This window comes from Sphaeramia orbicularis, chromosome 8 (assembly GCF_902148855.1).
Source record: "Sphaeramia orbicularis chromosome 8, fSphaOr1.1, whole genome shotgun sequence".
Taxonomy (NCBI): Eukaryota; Metazoa; Chordata; class Actinopteri; order Kurtiformes; family Apogonidae; genus Sphaeramia; species Sphaeramia orbicularis.
Window position 1 is genome coordinate 1,978,316 of NC_043964.1, and position 19,193 is coordinate 1,997,508.

A 19,193-nucleotide genomic window follows, 5' to 3' on the forward strand; every position below is an offset into this window, starting at 1 on the left:
AACATTTTCTCCACCTTAATGATGTCCAAAGCACTTTATAATTCCTCACATTCACTCATTCACACACCGACTCAAATGTGCTCACAGCTCTTCTGTGTCTGTGTTCATATTAAATCAGTCTCAGTGAATCCAAAGGAACTTTGTGTTGGTAAATGACAGTTGTTCAAATGGACAGGATTTCAGTTCTGTTCAACATGTTGATGCTCATATGAACTATGTTTTCAGCTCCAAAATGAACCATTTCAGCACAATTAATGCTATATTTTCATGTCACAAATGGCCAAGTTCTATTTGAACTGAACTGAGCTGAAAAACAAATCTTCTCTTCTTTTGGATTCCCCAGTTTTTCTTCCCAGATTCTCTCCTCCATATCACATGTTTTATTTGTACAGGTTCAATCTGGAGTATGGTGCTGATCCATCCTGCTTCTGTTCCACCAATACATACATGAAGAATGGCACACAGCACTGTTTACATCAACACTTTTACAATAAGAAGCATTTTTAGACACAAAGAACAATTCTAGATTGTTCTTTCCTCTTCAATCTGATGCTAAACTATCCAATAAATAATAGTGCTCCTAGTTTTTGCACAGGGATCATTAGTGTAAACGCTGACATGGCTGCAGAGCATCAGTATGATGGGATCCACAACAACCATGTCACATCCGTCCACTGACACATTTAGTGTTTTTGTGTCAGCTGGGATTGTTTTAGATCCACAATACCAACATTTATGAAGAAGAGCACAATTAGCAATAGGAAGTCTAGAAGTTTATTCCTAATAAAGTACTGGGACTGACCAGAGCATCATGGGTAATGTCACGTCCGTCCACCAGCAAAAGTTTTCACATCCACGTGCTATTCCAAATCCAATATTTATGAAAATAGAGCTTCCACTGTCAAAGAATATCAGTAGTCTGTGCACTAATGGATTAGCATTATTTACACACACTTCTGTGACTGTAGGACAACTGTTTGTTTTTTGACAAAAATGGACACTCATTTGACCCCTAAAGACATTTTAGCTGACTCACATTCATACACCAGAAGGCGGCTGCTGCCATGTAAGGGTTGAGGGTTCAGCGTCTTGCTCAAGGACACTTTGACATGTGGACAGTTGGAGCCAGGATTCAAACTGCTGACAACCCGCTGTGCCAGCTGAGCCACCGCTGCCCTGTGGTTTCCTGAACTAAAGTCTGTTCCGCTCCATCAGTCATGCAGTGTCGTCCCACCCAGTTTCACACCAACTGTAGACTCACACGTACAGTAAGAGCATCACAGATATTAAAGTGACTTCCATTCAAAGAACTGGAATCATACAAAAGCATTGTATTTAGAAATAAAAATATCAAAAATACCAAGAATCAGATGAGACAGCTTTGTTCTGTGTAGACTGTATTTATTTATGAAAATACTGACAGATGCTACTAACAACTATGTACAATGTTCAGAACAGCAGGGTTTGATTGGGCGGTGTACAGGCTGACGGACAGGTGGCATCCATCACTGGCTCCGCCTCTCACTTCTTGGACAACTTGGCCTGTTTATTTTTGGGAGGCGCCCATTTTAAGCACATGGTGTCCACTGGGAAAGAAACACAGCATGAGTGAGACACACAGAGGACAGAGAGAAAGACAGAAAAGAGGACAAGAGGACAGATAGACAGATGTAAAAGAGGACAAGAGGACAGATAGACAGATGTAAAAGAGGACAAGAGGACAGATAGACAGATGTAAAAGAGGACAAGAGGACAGATAGACAAATGTAAAAGAGGACAGATAGACAGATGTAAAAGAGGACAAGAGGACAGATAGACAGATGTAAAAGAGGACAGATAGACAGATGTAAAAGAGGACAGATAGACAGATGTAAAAGAGGACAAGAGGACAGATAGACAGATGTAAAAGAGGACAAGAGGACAGATGTGAAAGAGGACAGATAGACAGATGTAAAAGAGGACAAGAGGACAGATAGACAGATGTAAAAGAGGACAGATAGACAGATGTAAAAGAGGACAAGAGGACAGATAGACAAATGTAAAAGAGGACAGATAGACAGATGTAAAAGAGGACAGATAGACAGATGTAAAAGAGGACAAGAGGACAGATAGACAGATGTAAAAGAGGACAGATAGACAGATGTAAAAGAGGACAAGAGGACAGATAGACAGATGTAAAAGAGGACAGATAGACAGATGTAAAAGAGGACAAGAGGACAGATAGACAGATGTAAAAGAGGACAGATAGACAGATGTAAAAGAGGACAGATAGACAGATGTAAAAGAGGACAAGAGGACAGATAGACAGATGTAAAAGAGGACAAGAGGACAGATGTGAAAGAGGACAGATAGACAGATGTAAAAGAGGACAAGAGGACAGATAGACAGATGTAAAAGAGGACAGATAGACAGATGTAAAAGAGGACAAGAGGACAGATAGACAGATGTAAAAGAGGACAAGAGGACAGATAGACAGATGTAAAAGAGGACAAGAGGACAGATGTGAAAGAGGACAGATAGACAGATGTAAAAGAGGACAAGAGGACAGATAGACAGATGTAAAAGAGGACAAGAGGACAGATAGACAGATGTAAAAGAGGACAGATAGACAGATGTAAAAGAGGACAGATAGACAGATGTAAAAGAGGACAAGAGGACAGATAGACAGATGTAAAAGAGGACAAGAGGACAGATGTGAAAGAGGACAGATAGACAGATGTAAAAGAGGACAAGAGGACAGATAGACAGATGTAAAAGAGGACAGATAGACAGATGTAAAAGAGGACAAGAGGACAGATAGACAGATGTAAAAGAGGACAAGAGGACAGATAGACAGATGTAAAAGAGGACAAGAGGACAGATAGACAGATGTAAAAGAGGACAAGAGGACAGATGTGAAAGAGGACAGATAGACAGATGTAAAAGAGGACAAGAGGACAGATAGACAGATGTAAAAGAGGACAAGAGGACAGATAGACAGATGTAAAAGAGGACAGATAGACAGATGTAAAAGAGGACAAGGGGACAGATAGACAGATGTAAAAGAGGACAAGAGGACAGATGTAAGAGGACAAGAGGACAGATAGACAGATGTAAAAGAGGACAAGAGGACAGATGTAAGAGGACAAGAGGACAGATAGACAGATGTAAAAGAGGACAAGAGGACAGATAGACAGATGTAAAAGAGGACAAGAGGACAGATAGACAGATATAAAAGAGGACAGATAGACAGATGTAAAAGAGGACAAGAGGACAGATGTAAAAGAGGACAAGAGGACAGATAGACAGATGTAAAAGAGGACAAGAGGACAGATAGACAGATGTAAAAGAGGACAAGAGGACAGATAGACAGATGTAAAAGAGGACAGATAGACAGATGTAAAAGAGGACAAGAGGACAGATAGACAGATATAAAAGAGGACAGATACAGACGATGCTTCTGCAGGTTTTACATCAACAGGTTTGAACTAATGGAGGAGTAATGTACTAGTAATAGTAGTAGTAGTGGTAGTAATAATAGTAGTAGTTGTAGTAATAGAAGTACTAGTAGTAGTAGTAGTAGCAACAGTAGTAGTAGTAGTAGTACTAATAGTAGTAGTAATAATCGTAGTAGTAATTGTCGAAATAGTAATAGTAGCAACTGTAGCAGTAGTAGTACTAACAGTAGTAGTAGTAGTAATAGTTCAAACAGTAATAGTAGTAGTAGTACTAATAGTAGTAATAGTAATAGTAACAGTAGTAGTAGTAATAGTAGTAGTGGTAGTAGTACCACCGATTAAACATTTTATTGCTGTTTTCGTGTCGTCTTTCGAACGGACAGGACGGTCAATTACAGCTGAACACTTTATCAAATTCCAACAATAATCCCCATATAAGCATGTGTGGTTATATATGGGATATTTTGGAACCAGTGACACTAATCAGAGACTATGAAAATTCAATACGATCATTAGGTTTGTTGTATTTCTCCAAGTTTAAGTTGGCGTGTTTGACTTGATTTCTAAATGAATAATCAGCTCCAATCAGCATATCCCCCACAATAATCAGAACATGGCTCTTCCTCTGCGGTACCCCCACATGTCCTTGAAGCTACCTCGCAGCATTCCTTCGTTCTGTACGTCATGTACACACTTATCTACTCAGCTACAGAGACTGTATAAATACACCAAAAAACTTGTGTTGTTGAAGTGCTTCTATCAGACTGCCTCTGAACTCTGTCAGACTGTTTCCTTCTGTGCACAATAGGGACGTAACGATTACCAGTATAACGATAAACGGCAGTAAAATCACAGACAGTTAGTATTAGCACTTAAATTCTAATTCTCATGATAACCGTGTTTGATTACTGCACTTTTAGGGGAAAAAACCCTATGAAAAGATCTGCTTTTATGTCAAATATGTGAGTATAGTTTGAATTTATTACAATTTTACTTTCTATACCTAATATTTGGAACCAATATTCACTTTTAAAGTTATTGAAAAGGTTCGTTAAAAATCTGTGTGTTATTTATGCAATAAATTATATACATTTTTTTGTGTGTTTTTTGTCCTTTTATGTTTTTATAGTAGGTTAAAGTGAAAAATAATAGACAGATGAGATAGATGAAGTTGTGCTGAAAAAACAGATCCCAAACATGGGTATAGTAAACATTTGTTTCTATAGTATATAAAGGCCAAACCAAAAGGACTGAAAAACAGACAGAATAGACTCAGACCACTAAGGGTTAATATTGAAATGTTTCTGACACAGAAGGGACATTCGGACTATTATTTTATTTGTTTGTTTGTTTTTTTAAATACAACTTGGTTCAATTCTTTCAGTGTGTGTATTAGTACTTTTTGAACATTTTAAGCACAATTTCAACAAATACTGCGATAATAATGATAACCATGGTAATTTTGGTCACAAAAACTGTGATGTGAAATTTTCGGATCGTTACATCCCTAGTTCATAATACATTCACACAAAGACAACTTCTTTGTCTCGGCAACTTCATTTCTTCTCTCCACCGGTACTACAAGAAACTTCCCCAACTGCTAGAAAAATGTGTGTGTGAGTCAGCGTTCATTTATGTGTATCGTTGCAGCGGTACAACGGCCTTGGCCATGTGTGATATGATTTACAACACTTTCCTCCTCCTTTTAAGAATGACTCACCAGACTTGATTCACTTCCTACTATTATATCTAACAATAATACATCCTGTTCACAATGTGAAGAGTAGAATGTACAATGAGAAGAGGGAGTAATGGAGACAAAATCCACATTAAACCTGATAAAAAAATATCCAGCAAATACAAATTTAAATCGCTTTTCATTCATTCATTCATTCAAAAAAAAAAAGCAAACCAAATCCAAGTAACTTAAATACCTCTGTATTTTATCAATATTGAGTGAAAAAAGTAAGGACCTTTTCATATTGTCGCTGTTGGGTGGAAACCTCGTAAGTCAATTCTTGATCCTTTTTTTTGTCACAAAACAATTCCATTGGTCAGTAAATCAATTGGCCTGATGGTTTTACAAATATTTAACCAATGGAAAGTGTTGAAAGCAGCTGATGACTACTTCTCTTACCTCCAGTCATTTATTTCCCTGGATCATCACAGGTTTTCCCTGGATCCTCTCTGGACCTGCTGCTGTGCTCCTGCCTCTCTCCTCCTTCATCGTCATCACTCACTTCTCCATATAGTTCTGATAGTGTTTATTCTACAGTTCCATAGATGTTCTAGCTCAGTTATCTGTGCATCAGCTGCATCCATGTGCCTCCCCCTACCTCCCCCCTCTCCCCCAGTCTCTCTCTCTCTCTATTGTTCTCTCTTTAACCCCACCTGGTCAAGGCAGACGTCCATCCTCCTCAGTCTGGTTCTGCTCCAGGTTTAAACCTGTTAAAGGTGGTGTTTCCTTCCTCTGTCTCCACCCACTAGTGTTTGCTCCTGTTGGATTGTGTTGGTTTCTGTAAATTGGCTTCAGTCTGGTTTGGACCAACTCTATATGTAAAGTGTCATGAGAGAACTTTTGTTATGATTTGGTGCTATATAAATAAAATTTGATTGACTGATTGATTGATTTAAAATATATGTCGCTTTTCCAGTTTCCTGAAAAATAACCGTTTTGGACATAAGAGGTTTCCACCTGACAGCTGCAATATGTTTCAGAAATCTATTTTCCTGGTTCTGAGGAGACGTTAGTGCCTTCATTCAGTGGCTGTGGTCCGTGGTGAGTGTCCATGTCTGTGAGCATTACGGCAGGTGTTCTGTGTTAAATACTGGCTGCTGCTTCTCACCTGTGATGGGCGGTTTCTTGTACTGGGCGCTCTTCAGGTGCTCCTCCACCAGTTTGGGCGTCACACAGATCACATGTTGTCCTTTCCAGTATTTGACCATGTTGAGTGACTGCAGCGTACTGATGATGTCACTCTGAGTGATGCTGGTCATCTGACTGTAAACAAAGCGCATTGGATTGAAGATATTTTAAGTTCGAAACATTTATCGGGTTTTACACTTTTCTCTTTTTTTTTTTAAAATTCTCTTTTTATTGAAAGAAATCTGATTTTTTTTTTTCACGCATAGAAAAAACAGACAAATACACAAACTATGCACATCCAGAGTGGGGGTAAAAAACACAAAACACAAACATTTCCAGCAGCTCATCATGGTCCTGGCATACAGAATCTCAAAGTAAAGAATCAATGTATAAATAAAGATGAATAAAAACATAAAAACATATTTCCTTCAGTGGATTTTGGGTTCATATTCATGCATTCATTTCAGCAAAATCAGATCTCAAAGGCTTCACATATCTCACCCATCCCTCCCAGTGTTGCACAAAAAAAATCCATCTTCAAATTTACAGTAAAGGTTATTCTTTCCATCCTATAAATTCCCATGGTTATGTCGATCCAATTATTTATTGTCGGTTCTTCTTGTGTCATCCATCGTTTAGTTATTGGTTTTTTTCCTGCAGCTAATAATATGCTGAATAAGTATCTGTTTATGTTTTTGACCTCTGGAGAAATGTATCCCAAACTACATGGTTTTGAAATCCAAAGGGAAGTAGCTATTAAGAATGATTTCTATGGCTTTGTGTATTTCTTTCCAATAATGGTTCATTTTTGGGCATTCCCAGAACATGTGGAAATGATGTGCAGTGTGGCGGCTACAGTTCCTCCAGCTCTGTGAATTCCCATTGGTATAGTGTGACTTATGGCTAGGGCTAATAAAGAAACCAGTCATGTTTTTCCAACAGAATTCTTTCCATAAGCGAGATTTGGGTTTTACACTTTTCAAATGAACCTGCAGAAACCCAGAGAGAGGTTGAGTTTGATTTACCAGAGCAGAGCGTGGCTGCATGTGTGCGTTTACCTGAGGTCTTTGATGGACAGTGTCCCTCTGAAGTCCCGCAGGATCTCCAGCAGGACCCAGGACCAGTAACTCCTGTAGCTCAGCTTCCCCAGATCAGACAGGGGTTTCTCTGGAGAGCCCACCGTACTCTCCAGCTTCGACAACTCATAACCTGCAGGTGAGAAATGAAACACAAATGATTCAGAATTTGATGACAGGTTTCTTCTCAAACTGCACGTTTACTATAAAACATGCTGCAGCTACTACTGTATGCATGTATGTAACATGGGTGATACATGGTCATTAGCATTAATAAGGTAATAACTATGTAACAGACATGTTATTACACACTTTAGTTTAAAAGCACTGGTTATAGAGTTTATGTGGTATGTCTCCTGTCTTGCCTCAGGAAGTTTGCCAGTATCAGTGGTTTGTCCACAAACCCAGTATAACCAAGATAGAGATTTTACGACAGTTGTTACAGACAACACCGCTTCTTGACTTTAGGTGGACCCTGCAAGCAGAAAGGTCTATGGTGTTACTTTTTTTTTTTAAACTTGTAATTTTAATTATTTTAAATCACTTTTACAGCGCGGAAACAACAACAACAAAATAAAAGAAACTCACAAAAAAACAAGGGGGGATGTCGTTCCTGATGCATTCAACTGCTTTTCTGTACCTGATCTGATATCAAGAATTAGTGTCCTTGAATCTGGTCCATTTGTCCCATCTTCGCTTAAAAGTTCCCATCTTAATCTTCAGATGAAATGTTAATTTTTCCATGGTATATATTTCCTCTATAATGTCCAGCTACTGTTGTGGTCAAAGAGTCACTTTTTAACCAGTTCCTTGTGACTACCTTTTTGCAGCAAGAATTAAAATTTTAAATAAGTGTCTTCTCTTTTAATTACGTCATCAGGTATTAGACCCAGGTAGATAGTCTGGGGGTCCATTGGAATTTTATCATTCAAAATATTCTCCATTGTCTGAACAACATGGTTCCAAAACATTTGCATTTTTATACATGTCCAAAAGATATCACTGGTCTACAATTTTTTAGAAATGATTTGCTTCAGACATTAAATGTGCTAAATGTTACGTATTTTAATAAGATTAATTGGAAAATAAATGACAAAAGTGCCGGTTTGCTGATGTTTTCAAGGTATATGATTAAGTGTTATTACACATATATATTGGTTTATGTACATTTATATAATAGTTTTATAAATCTTCCACTAAATAGAACCTTAAAGTGAGTGTATTCTAATGTGCAGACAGTGTTTTGAAGTAGATCTTGTAGCTCTGAGACAAATATTCCTTTTGAGTCAAACCCATTCTCTCGTTAATTCTTGAGTTTCACATATTGACCCAAGGCTGTATCTTGGAAAGTTCAGCCAACCAGCATTTTTGACTGGATTTTTCTTTATCAGTGACTCTCAAGTGATAAAATTTCATTACTTTTATTCTGGAAGCATTTTCCTTGTAGACCAGTGTATTTGAGTGGTTGGCATTCGTGTGACCGCATCCTCTCCAGCATTGCTGCTGATTTCCTAACTGTTTGCTTTTAATATTTGGTGTAATAAAAAAGCGAATGAGGTTTTTCCAGCCAAATTCTCACCAACCTTTAGAGCTGGTGGATGTCAGCTGCGTTTTACACATAGAATACCACTCACTTTCAGACAGTAATATTCAATTCTGATTCCCATTTCGATTTCATGTAAAATGAATTCACACCATTACATTTTTGTAGACCCTGATATAATTTAGACCCAGTCTTAGTGGGTGTTTGTTTGTAAGCTCCTGTGAAGACCTTCATCAGTTTGCTGCCCTCTGATAAGTTACTCTTAATCTCCCTCTATGGTGTTATTTTAAGTGCTGTATTAATAAATTAACTCAACTTGTGACATAACTTGTCATTTGGTTTTCTGGATGTTTTATAGACACACTGTACCTCCTGTTAAAAGAGTGAAGTCGGTGAAACATGACAAGTACTGTTCACTTACTAAAAGCTATGAGGAACTTTCCGTAGCCTCTGCGTTGGTACGGTGGCAGTGTGAGGATACATGCCACATTATTCCCGTCTGGAGACTCTTTCTCCTGCAGAGCAAAACAAGAAACAACTGTCATTAACTCTTCAAATGTTCACTGCTAACAAAGGACTTAAAAATTTGTGTCACCCTGCAATTTTTTTGACTAATAACAGCATCTCAACAAGAGGAAGTGCCTCATTAGATGAATAAATGTAGAAAAAGGTAAAAGAGGTTTAATGCTAGGCATGTTTCCTCCTATGATGGTGATGGAAGTAGCTAAGGAATGAGCCATCTTGCTCCATTCTCAAATCTGGTGGGAGCTGGACATTCAGATTAAACGCTATTCTTTTATTTGAGTTATTATTTAAGCACCAATAATAAATAAAAAAGAAAATGTGTGGATGGGGCTAGTAAATATAGTGAGGGAGAATTCTATCAAACGAACTATGTTAAATAAATAAATCTCTAAGTTTTTATTTCTGCAACAAAGGCAACAATCATGTAAAAAGTAGCTTTGAATGTTAAGAGAAGGCTAATGCCCTTACAGACACATAGACAGATTAACTTTATTGATCCCCAGGGGATAATCACTTTTTCATCATCCCAATTAAAAGAAAAAAAGTACAAGGCCTTACAAGAACCCAGACAGTACCTTTTATTAATCTGCACTGAATAAAAATAAATTAAAAGTGAGATGTGGGACACTGAAACCAATCTGCTACAGTCTGCATTCATCTAAAACAGTGACTGCTCATACTTCAGACCACACATTCCACTCAGACTTACTTTGGAGAAGTATCCGACGATGTGCGCCCCCTGCTTGTTGACTTCAGTGAGAATGTAGAAGATGAACGGCTCCACATCAAAGTATAGCGTTTTGTGGTCGAGAAAGAGCTTCGCTAGCAGACAAAGGTTCTGACAGTAGATCTGCAAACACACAACAACCACTGACACAACATCACAAACACAATCCTCTGCAGACTTTTTTTCAATACTCAGCAAATTTCCAAACACACCAATATTTCACTATTATTAAGAATTTGACAGTTTTCTAAATTAGACGAGTGTCATGTAAACTGCATATTTTGTTTGGATATTCTGATATAGTCTGCAGTGTTTTCAGTTAACCCATAAAAACCCAAACACCCACTGTCGACTAAAATCCTCCACTGATCTAAACTGTTTAATACCAGCTGATCCACTAACCCTATCAGTACATGTAAGTAATTGGTGTAAAATGCAGTTCTTCATCTTTTCATGGTCATCAGATATGACCCATTTGGACGTTCAGAGGCTCTGTAGTGAACATGGAAACAGTGTCATCTCCTATAACATTGATTCACCAGTAAAATCCATGGAGTTTAAAAAACGACAATGAATGGAGACACTTGTTTTTATGGTCAGTTATTGATACTCTATATTTTGTTGAGGAAAGTCACCTTTTCTTCAGTGTTCTGTTTCTGATATAATAACCCTCAACTTTAGTTTGAGCTTTTATAAACATCTACATCATCACTGAATGAAATACAGAAAAATACCAGATTTTCACTGAAAAACTACAAAATACGAAAGGATAATATTATAATAAATGGTGAGAAATCAGTTAAGAAAATTAAATGCAGGTAAAAAATAATTTTGGAATTTCCACAAAAGTAGCACTAGGTCTTTAGGGGTTAAAGACATGTAGATTACACAGGGTGTTGTGACCTTAAACATACCTACAGTATTTTAATTGTGATGAAAAAGGATATCATCATATTTTTGGATGTGTACTGATATATGGTGCAGACCATTTTAAGGAGGTAGATAAATGTAAAAAGGAAGCTATTTTTGCATGGTCGAACATCTACCATAAGTGTAAAGCTTATGAAACAAAAATCCCAATTTTAATGTGAGTATGTACAGCTGCTTAAAATGTTCATTTCATTAGGTATGTAAGCTGATAATGGAATACTCTCTTTTTCAGAATAAGGCCAAAAACAAAGAATATTGTGCAGATGTAGGATGTAGATGCTCACTTTGTGGTCCCTTCCATCCACTTCGAATACCGAGATGTTACTCCTTCTGTAGATCTCTTTGCCTGGAGGCTGTTTCCACTGACAGTGTGACTGTAAACACACAGGGTCAGAGGTCAAACTTTCTGCCAACACACCACAAAGGGTGTACAAACATCAATAATGAAATGATGATCATTTGTATCCTGGTGATAAATGAACGGTAAAAAGGGTCATTCACTCTACGCTTTAGTTATTGTCAATAACTACTATGCATAAACTAACACCGGCAACGGACATATATTACGTAACTGTTGTCTGAAAATATTTAACGAAAACTCATCCCTGAGCCTAATTGCCAAAGTGGGCGACTTGTGTCTCCTTTAGGAAACAGAATGTAACATTCCTTTAGAATAAAACAGCTCCAAAGTCTTATAACTGTTTTAAAAATCACCTTTTCACAGTGAGATAGACTGCAGCCTCTAGAGCAGACCTGGGCAACGTAAGGCCACATGCGGCCCAACAGCTGAGCCTGACTGGCCCGCATGAGGCCATTGGTAAATTAAAAGTCAATGCAAATATAGATCATCATAATAGATGCAATAAATACACCAGCACTGCTTTTATTTTGCAGGATCTGCTAAATTAATCTACTTTCAGCATTTAGCATAAGGCTTAAGCACTGATTGGTTTGTTGGTCAGCTAAGGCCAAAATCAGAATGTATAGTTTTGAACTAAACATGGACTTCGAAGTATTTCTTCACTGAAGTCAGAGGTAAAGAAAAGAAAAAGGGACTGAAATATGCAAACAAACAAAGCTGGACACAGTTATTGTGTCTCATGTAAAGTTAATGCGAAGCTGGTTTTGTACATTTTCGAAAAATGTTCTCGTGAATATGCGATAAATAGTTGTATTCTGTGCTCTACATTTTCATTGCATCATTGCATTGTTTCATTTCCTGTTTATATAGAGGTGTATATTGAGCAGAGCTGCAGGTGTATTGGTCTGGCCCTTAACAACTGTCAAAGTTTGTCATGTGGCCCCATAAGAAAATGAATCGCCCACTTCTGCTCTAGAGCCTTGTTAGTACTATAAGTAAATAAAATAATTAATAAAATAAAATAGTAACAATAAAAAATAAATAAATAAATAAAAAGTATGGAAAATCATCAGGCTTCTTTAGGACTTGGTCCATTTATGTCACCATAGAATTCGATCCATTTTTCAAGCCATGTTTCTTGATTTAAAGGACAAAACAATCAAAAGCTGCTGTTTAAAAGAGGCACAAATGTTCCATAAAAACCTCCCAAACTGCAGTGAAAGCTGGACTGACCAGGTGATGTCTGAAGGTCTTCTCATACTTCATATATTTGAGGCAGTACTCGCAGATCCACAGTTTGGGCTGCTTCCCATAATCCTCAGGAAACGGGGAGAAGTACCAAGCATCGATCTCAAAGTTTCCTATCTGGATCTTATCCACATACTTTACTTTGGTGATCTGAGGGAGAGACATTAAAGGTGTCATTTAATTACATAAATTAAACTTCAAATGCAAAAACTAATTTAGGACAGAGAAGTAACGATTACCGCCTCGTGCTCCTTCTCAAGTGCAGCTGTTGTCGGGTCCATCTCTGCATACGTCTGCAAACAACAAGTACATGACATTTCACATTTAAATCTAAATTTACATAAATACTTATTTTTTTCTCTTTATATTTTATATTTCGCAAGTGTATATTTTCTGTTTTCTGACTTTCCTGCACTTTATTTTTGTATTTGCTGCTGTCAACTGAGAAATTTCCCCATGGTGGGATCTATAAAGTCTATCTTATCAAACTCCTACCATTTACTTCTATATAACAGTGTCACAAACACATCACAAACTAAAAAAAAAAAAAAAAAAAAAAATTGTGCTGGGCAGCAATTAAAATTTTTAATTGCAACTAATCATGTGGATTTCTGCGATTAATCACAATTAATTGCATAGTTATGGGCGGGGGGGGCAGCATCAACAGCGTGTATTTCCTTTCAGTGATATTTCAGACTGCAGTACTCCACTGATAAAAATAATTCCACGTCAGTGCTTCCAAACACCTGTGTCCTTCTCCCCCCACCATCTGAAAACATTTCAAATGAAAATGTCCATGGAACAGACCGCTACTGTTACACATGTTTATGTCCACACATGTTTATTTACACTTGTGAGTGATTGACAGGAGTCTTAGTCCCACTAATCAGTACTAATACTAATAAGCCCAATAATATGTGATGTTCAGCTGTTCAAAGTAAACAAAGGGGGCCCTCTAGTGGTGGGAATAAGTGTCACTAACGTATGTTTTGTCCTTGCGGTGTTCCCGTACTCAGTTTGGACATAAGAAGGAACTAACAGACACGTTTCTTTCACTCTGTTTGTATGGCCCCAAAAACGTTTGCCTGTGAGTATTTTCTGTTCAGTTGTTGTCAGAATGAATAGTATCAAATATCTCTGATGTGAACCTTTGTTTCTGGATAAAAAGACATTGTAAATCTTAAATTAATCTGTAAATGCTAATCATTAGCGTGTCTATGGATTTTCCCATTCAAGTTAGCATCGAGCTAGCGATCTTTTCCCCATTCATTTAAATGTATCATGCCAATGTAAATGTACTAAGGCAGTGAACAGAACTCAGACAGATTTTGTTTGTATGTGTCAGTTTTACAGTGAGTCTACAGGAACAGATTTGGACACAAGTTTTGGGTGTCCGGCTTTTCTTGGTAAACCTGTTGTCTATCTGCCGAGCTAATGCTACACGCACACAAGCAGAAGAATAGGAGTTACAATAAAACGGCATTAACGGGAGAGAAAAAAAATTGCCAGCGTTATTTAATGAATGCATTAACGCGGTAATAATGCATTAAATTGCCCAGCCTTAAAAAAAAAAAACAAAAAAAAAACCATATCAACCTTTTGCACATGGTTTATCTCGTCATGTTTGCGCTTCTGGTTCCGTGTGATTTTGCGTTCAGGCTGATCTCCCAAATCTCCAACGCCTCCGATCTCTGTGCTCTTCCTCACTGCATCCTTCACCGTCTTCGTTAGCGCCAGACGGGCCTTACCCACCCATTCATCTAGACGTCTGTTAACTACAAAGATTAAGAGGAGAAAAGAGGAAAGAGGGAACGGTAGCCTATTACAGACTTAGACTGAAGTAGGATGACATAAAGTGGTGACATGAATATTAAAGGCTGCACTCACAGCCAACATAGTGAACATAAAACTCCTCTCGGCCCTCCTGCTCATTCAGCCGGGACTGAATAACCTCAGCTGTGTCTGAAAAGAGAGGAAGAGGAGGAATGATTAGTGATCCAAAGTCAACATATTTGACCTCTGTGATTTATCACTAAGAAAATGTCTATCATTGTATCATTATTTCACATTATTTCACTGGTTGTGCTGCACATCACACGCAGTCATTTTTCCCATCTGGAGGACACAGCACAGATGCAAGCAGCGTCTGTTTACATATTATTATTATGAGCTTTATTTTGCAGCTACAGTTTAACCCTTGTGCATTCCTCTAATTCAGGGATGTCAAACTCATTTTAGTTCAGTTCCATATTCAGCTAAATTTGATCTGAAGTGGGCCGGACCAGTAAAATAATAACATAATAACCTATAAAAAATGACAACTCCAAATTTTTATCTTTGTTTTAGTGCAAAAAAAACCCCCCATTAAATTATGAAAATACTTACTTTTATAAACTATCCCCCCCCCAAAAAAAAACCTGAAAAAACTGAAATTTAAATTAAAAAATGTAAGAAAATTTAGTGCCATTTTAATAATATTATTCCTCAACTTATCATTTCTACATGTGCATTCTGGATCAGATCTACAAAGACACTAAACACTGAGGAACAGGAAGAAAAGAGTTCAAATTGTGCTTAATTTTCTTTAGACATTTCAGGTTTTTCACATTTGTTCAGATTATTTACATCTAATTGTTTCAGGATAGTTTGTAAATGTAAATATTTTCAGAATTTAATGTTATTTTTTGCACTAAAACAAAGAAAAAAACTTTAAGTTGTTAATTCTAGATTTTTTTTGGCTTAATTCAAGATTTTGTTTTTACTTAATTGAAGATTTTTTTTCTCTTAATTCAAGATTTTTTTACTGAATTGAAGATTTTTTTTGGCTTAATTGAAGATTTTTTTTTTTACTTAATTGAAGAATTTTTTTTGGCTTAATTCAAGATTTTTTCCTTAATTCAAGTTAATTCTTTTTTCTTAATTCCATTCAAGACTGTGGAATTTTTGCACTTACCAAAAACATCCCAGGGGCCGAATTGGACCCTTTGGTGGGCCACATTTGGCCCCCGGGCTGCATGTTTGACACCCCTGCTCTAACTGACTACCTCCTGTGGACCCTTGTTCCAAAAAATGTATATGAACAAAAAAAAACCCCCCCAAAAAAACCTGCTTTAAAATCCTCATATATGAATGTTTTTTTTCTGTATAAATCTCTTACGCCCTTTCAACTGTGCTCAAAACTACCAACTAATCAATCATTTTCACCTCTTTAAATGCCGGTTTGAATACATCATGTATTGTGCCATTTGTTTATTTAAAGAAACAACAGAAAATATAAGATATTTGCCACATAATACACAGTGGAGGTATATGACATTGTTTTATATCAGAGTATTGGACATCTCTAAGATTAGCACTAACACTGATTTCACTGCTTTACTGTTTTTTGTTTAGTGCACGACTCTCATAGCAAAAAATGCCTCATTAACTTACATTAAAACCATATTTTAAATATCACATACAAACTACTAATGCAATGAATCAGTGTTATTGCTTATTATTAACTCTGATATAAAACATTGCCAAATCCCCCACCATGTATTATATGGAAAGTCTCATATATTGTGTGTATTTTTTAATAAAAAAAAAGTGGCATCATGTAATTCAAACAGAAATTTAAAGGCTTAAAATTTTGAAAATGATAGAATATATAGTAGCTTTGCGCAAAAGATTTCAGCAGAGAAAATAAAAAATTCGAGAAAATATTGATATATATGATGATTTTATGGCAAAAAAAATGTCAGCTATGTATATTAGACGTGAAATTAGATTAACAAATGTCAAAAAAAGAAACAGTCTGGCAGAAATTCATTCCACAAGCTGTAACACAGGCATAATGATCAGCAAATCAATAGAGAGAGATGTTAAAATTGTACAAAAATGTCCTGAGGGGTCCATAAGGCTTAAACCTGAAAGCACTGCACATTTGAATTTAGTATTTTACATATCAAATATGTTGAGGTTGCATTGTTTATGTTTGTTATTGTGAATGAATATTATGTATTTAGTTTGAATATTAACATTTTAGACCTGTATGTGTCATGTTTTCAACTATGAGTGTTTACAGCTACATTCAGATTCATAAGACTTTAATACGGTTGTTATTTCCACTTATTTCACACATGGTTTGATGTTGAGCCATTATTACCCCAGCTGCAGGTTCCATCTACTCATACAGATAACTTTTCCAAAACTTTCCCTGCTGGAGTGCATTATAAGGTTTTACTATCACCGCAGCATTTTCAAGAATGCCATGAAGTCGGACTGTAACACAAAAGCATTTTCTTATTCTTAGCACAGATTGAGTTTCCAACGTTAGCGATGAGATTCCGCACGAATCTCAACAGAATCTGGTGTAAAGTGGAGTAGAGTCCAGAGGCATGTTGGATTTTATGTGTTTTAACCCTCTGGTATCCCGTCCACCAAGGCCCTTACTAAGCACCAAGTGGGCCTTTTTGGCACACTGGTGGAATAATGTCAAAAAAAAAAAAAAAAAAAAAAATTCATAGTTTTTTAATTCTTTTAGACTTTTTTCTATTTCATCAACTCGAGCTGTAAATAAAAATACCAAATACTCAATAACTGTCACATTTTTTAACCCTTTAACCCTTTCATGCATGAATTATGAGAACCTTAATCAAGATTTTTTTCCTAAGTGTTTTTATTCCTCTTTAGGCATGGAAAAAAAAAACAATGTGACTGAATTTTTTTTTAATCAACCTGTTTTTCATGGAGTTACAAAAATGTCCACTCAGCAACACCATGAATTTTATTCTTGAGGCAAAGAAACATGTATTTAAAACCCAATATCATACAGTGATATGAAAACAGTGAAATGAAACCATGTTTAATGCTGCTAATCTGATGTTTTCTCACATTTTAACATATTCTAATACTAGTTATAACTCACTTCATGGAGATAATATGCAAAAAATAAATATTAACAATTGATTTCCACTCAAGAACCAATCAAGAACCACAAAGTTACAATAATGGTATGAATTGCAGTTCATGAGATGATGCATAAGTGTCCACTGTGTTGGTTGATATGGAACTAAAACAACAAAACCCATGAATATACAAGAGAACAGCTGTAGAGTAACTGTCCACTGGAGTGACCACTATGCATGAAAGGGTTAAATGCTGTGTTTGTAATGTAAACAAACCATTGTTTTGGATGCAAAAAACAAAAAAAAATGTAATTTTTTTCAATACACTCCATAAAAAGTGGATCACATATTATTTGATTTTTTCATCCTGGCATATGTCAGTGATTAACTCCAACTTTGGTTCATTTGCATTATTGTTATTTTTGGTGCTAGGTCAAATGTTCAAAAATACTAGCATCTGTCACCAAGTGTGTGTAAAATGCACACCTATAAATCCAACTATTAAATATTATATATTGATTTATTTTTCTGCTCTAATTTGATTTTATTTTTGTAAATCCAGCTCAGCTCTAATCATACAGATCAAATGTTAGAAACAGTGCGTTTTCTGCACACTTGGCAGACAGATGCTAGTCTGCTCATTTTCTTTTGTTTACAATGTGCACATTTGAGTTGGTGGACAGAATTTTAAAGATCATGTAAAAATGAACAACTTTTGAATTCTAACCTTATTTAAAATGTGAAAAATAATATAAAGTTTTTTAACACGAAGTGCAAAGTGTGCCTAAAAGGCACACCCGGATACCTGAGCGTTAATATCTATATATTCGCTACTTACGCCACGTTTTATCGGCTCTTTGACATAAATACGTCTCCCCTATTTCGACCGACACCTCCTGCTCCCTCCCGCAGCCCAGGACCCCTCCTCCATCCGGGGTGTGCTGACTACTCGAGCCCCCGGCTTCTCTCACGCGCCCCACGGCCTCCGCTTCGTCCTCTTCCCCGCCGCTGCCGTTGGAGGAGCAGGCAGCCGGAATACTGGAGTCCAGTTCGGACCGCTCACTTTCCATGTGCCCGGGGTCCATGTCCACGTCCATTCTGTCTCCTGAATCTTGGTTGTCGCTCCTCTTGTGGAAGTCGGCCCCGCCGGTCATAACAGCTAACCCAAGCCGTTTCAAAAACAAGCGCACGCCTCTGGACCCTGCGCAGAGAACCGGGAGGGCTGGGCCTGCACAACACGGCCAAGATGGCGGCGGTGGGAGGGAGGCGCCGAGGGGCCGCCCACAACCCGCCAAAACTACATATCCCATGAGTCAAATGCAACGTTCATGTTGCAGCAGCAATATAGGAAATTTGATTAGGAGCCGAGGTACGACACTGTTACTGTTGCTAAGTTTGGATAGTTTTATCAGTACACTGGATATAATTATGGTTTAATTATTTTAATATCGAGTGGATTAAAATTGGCATATATGAGGGAATGAATTTCCAAATGTTATTTTAACACAAATATTATAAATACTAGATATAACTGAAATCAGTAAATAAAATAACAAACTATATTGCACTTACACAAAACTAGAGTGAAAAT

At 37.0% G+C, this 19,193-nt stretch overlaps 1 protein-coding gene across 1 annotated transcript; it reads right to left on the bottom strand.

The window, feature by feature from the left end:
* Positions 1 to 1,381: 1,381 nt before the first annotated feature.
* On the bottom strand, positions 1,382 to 18,845 carry kat8 (K(lysine) acetyltransferase 8). Its single transcript, XM_030141272.1, has 11 exons — positions 18,441 to 18,845; positions 14,601 to 14,675; positions 14,310 to 14,488; positions 12,953 to 13,006; positions 12,699 to 12,863; positions 11,389 to 11,478; positions 10,157 to 10,297; positions 9,344 to 9,437; positions 7,362 to 7,512; positions 6,284 to 6,438; positions 1,382 to 1,586 (listed from the first exon to the last, which is right to left on the bottom strand). Exons 1-11 carry the CDS (start codon positions 18,754 to 18,756, stop codon positions 1,522 to 1,524), a joined length of 1,485 nt encoding a protein of 494 aa, XP_029997132.1. The 5' UTR covers positions 18,757 to 18,845; the 3' UTR covers positions 1,382 to 1,521.
* Between the last annotated feature and the right edge of the window lie 348 nt (positions 18,846 to 19,193).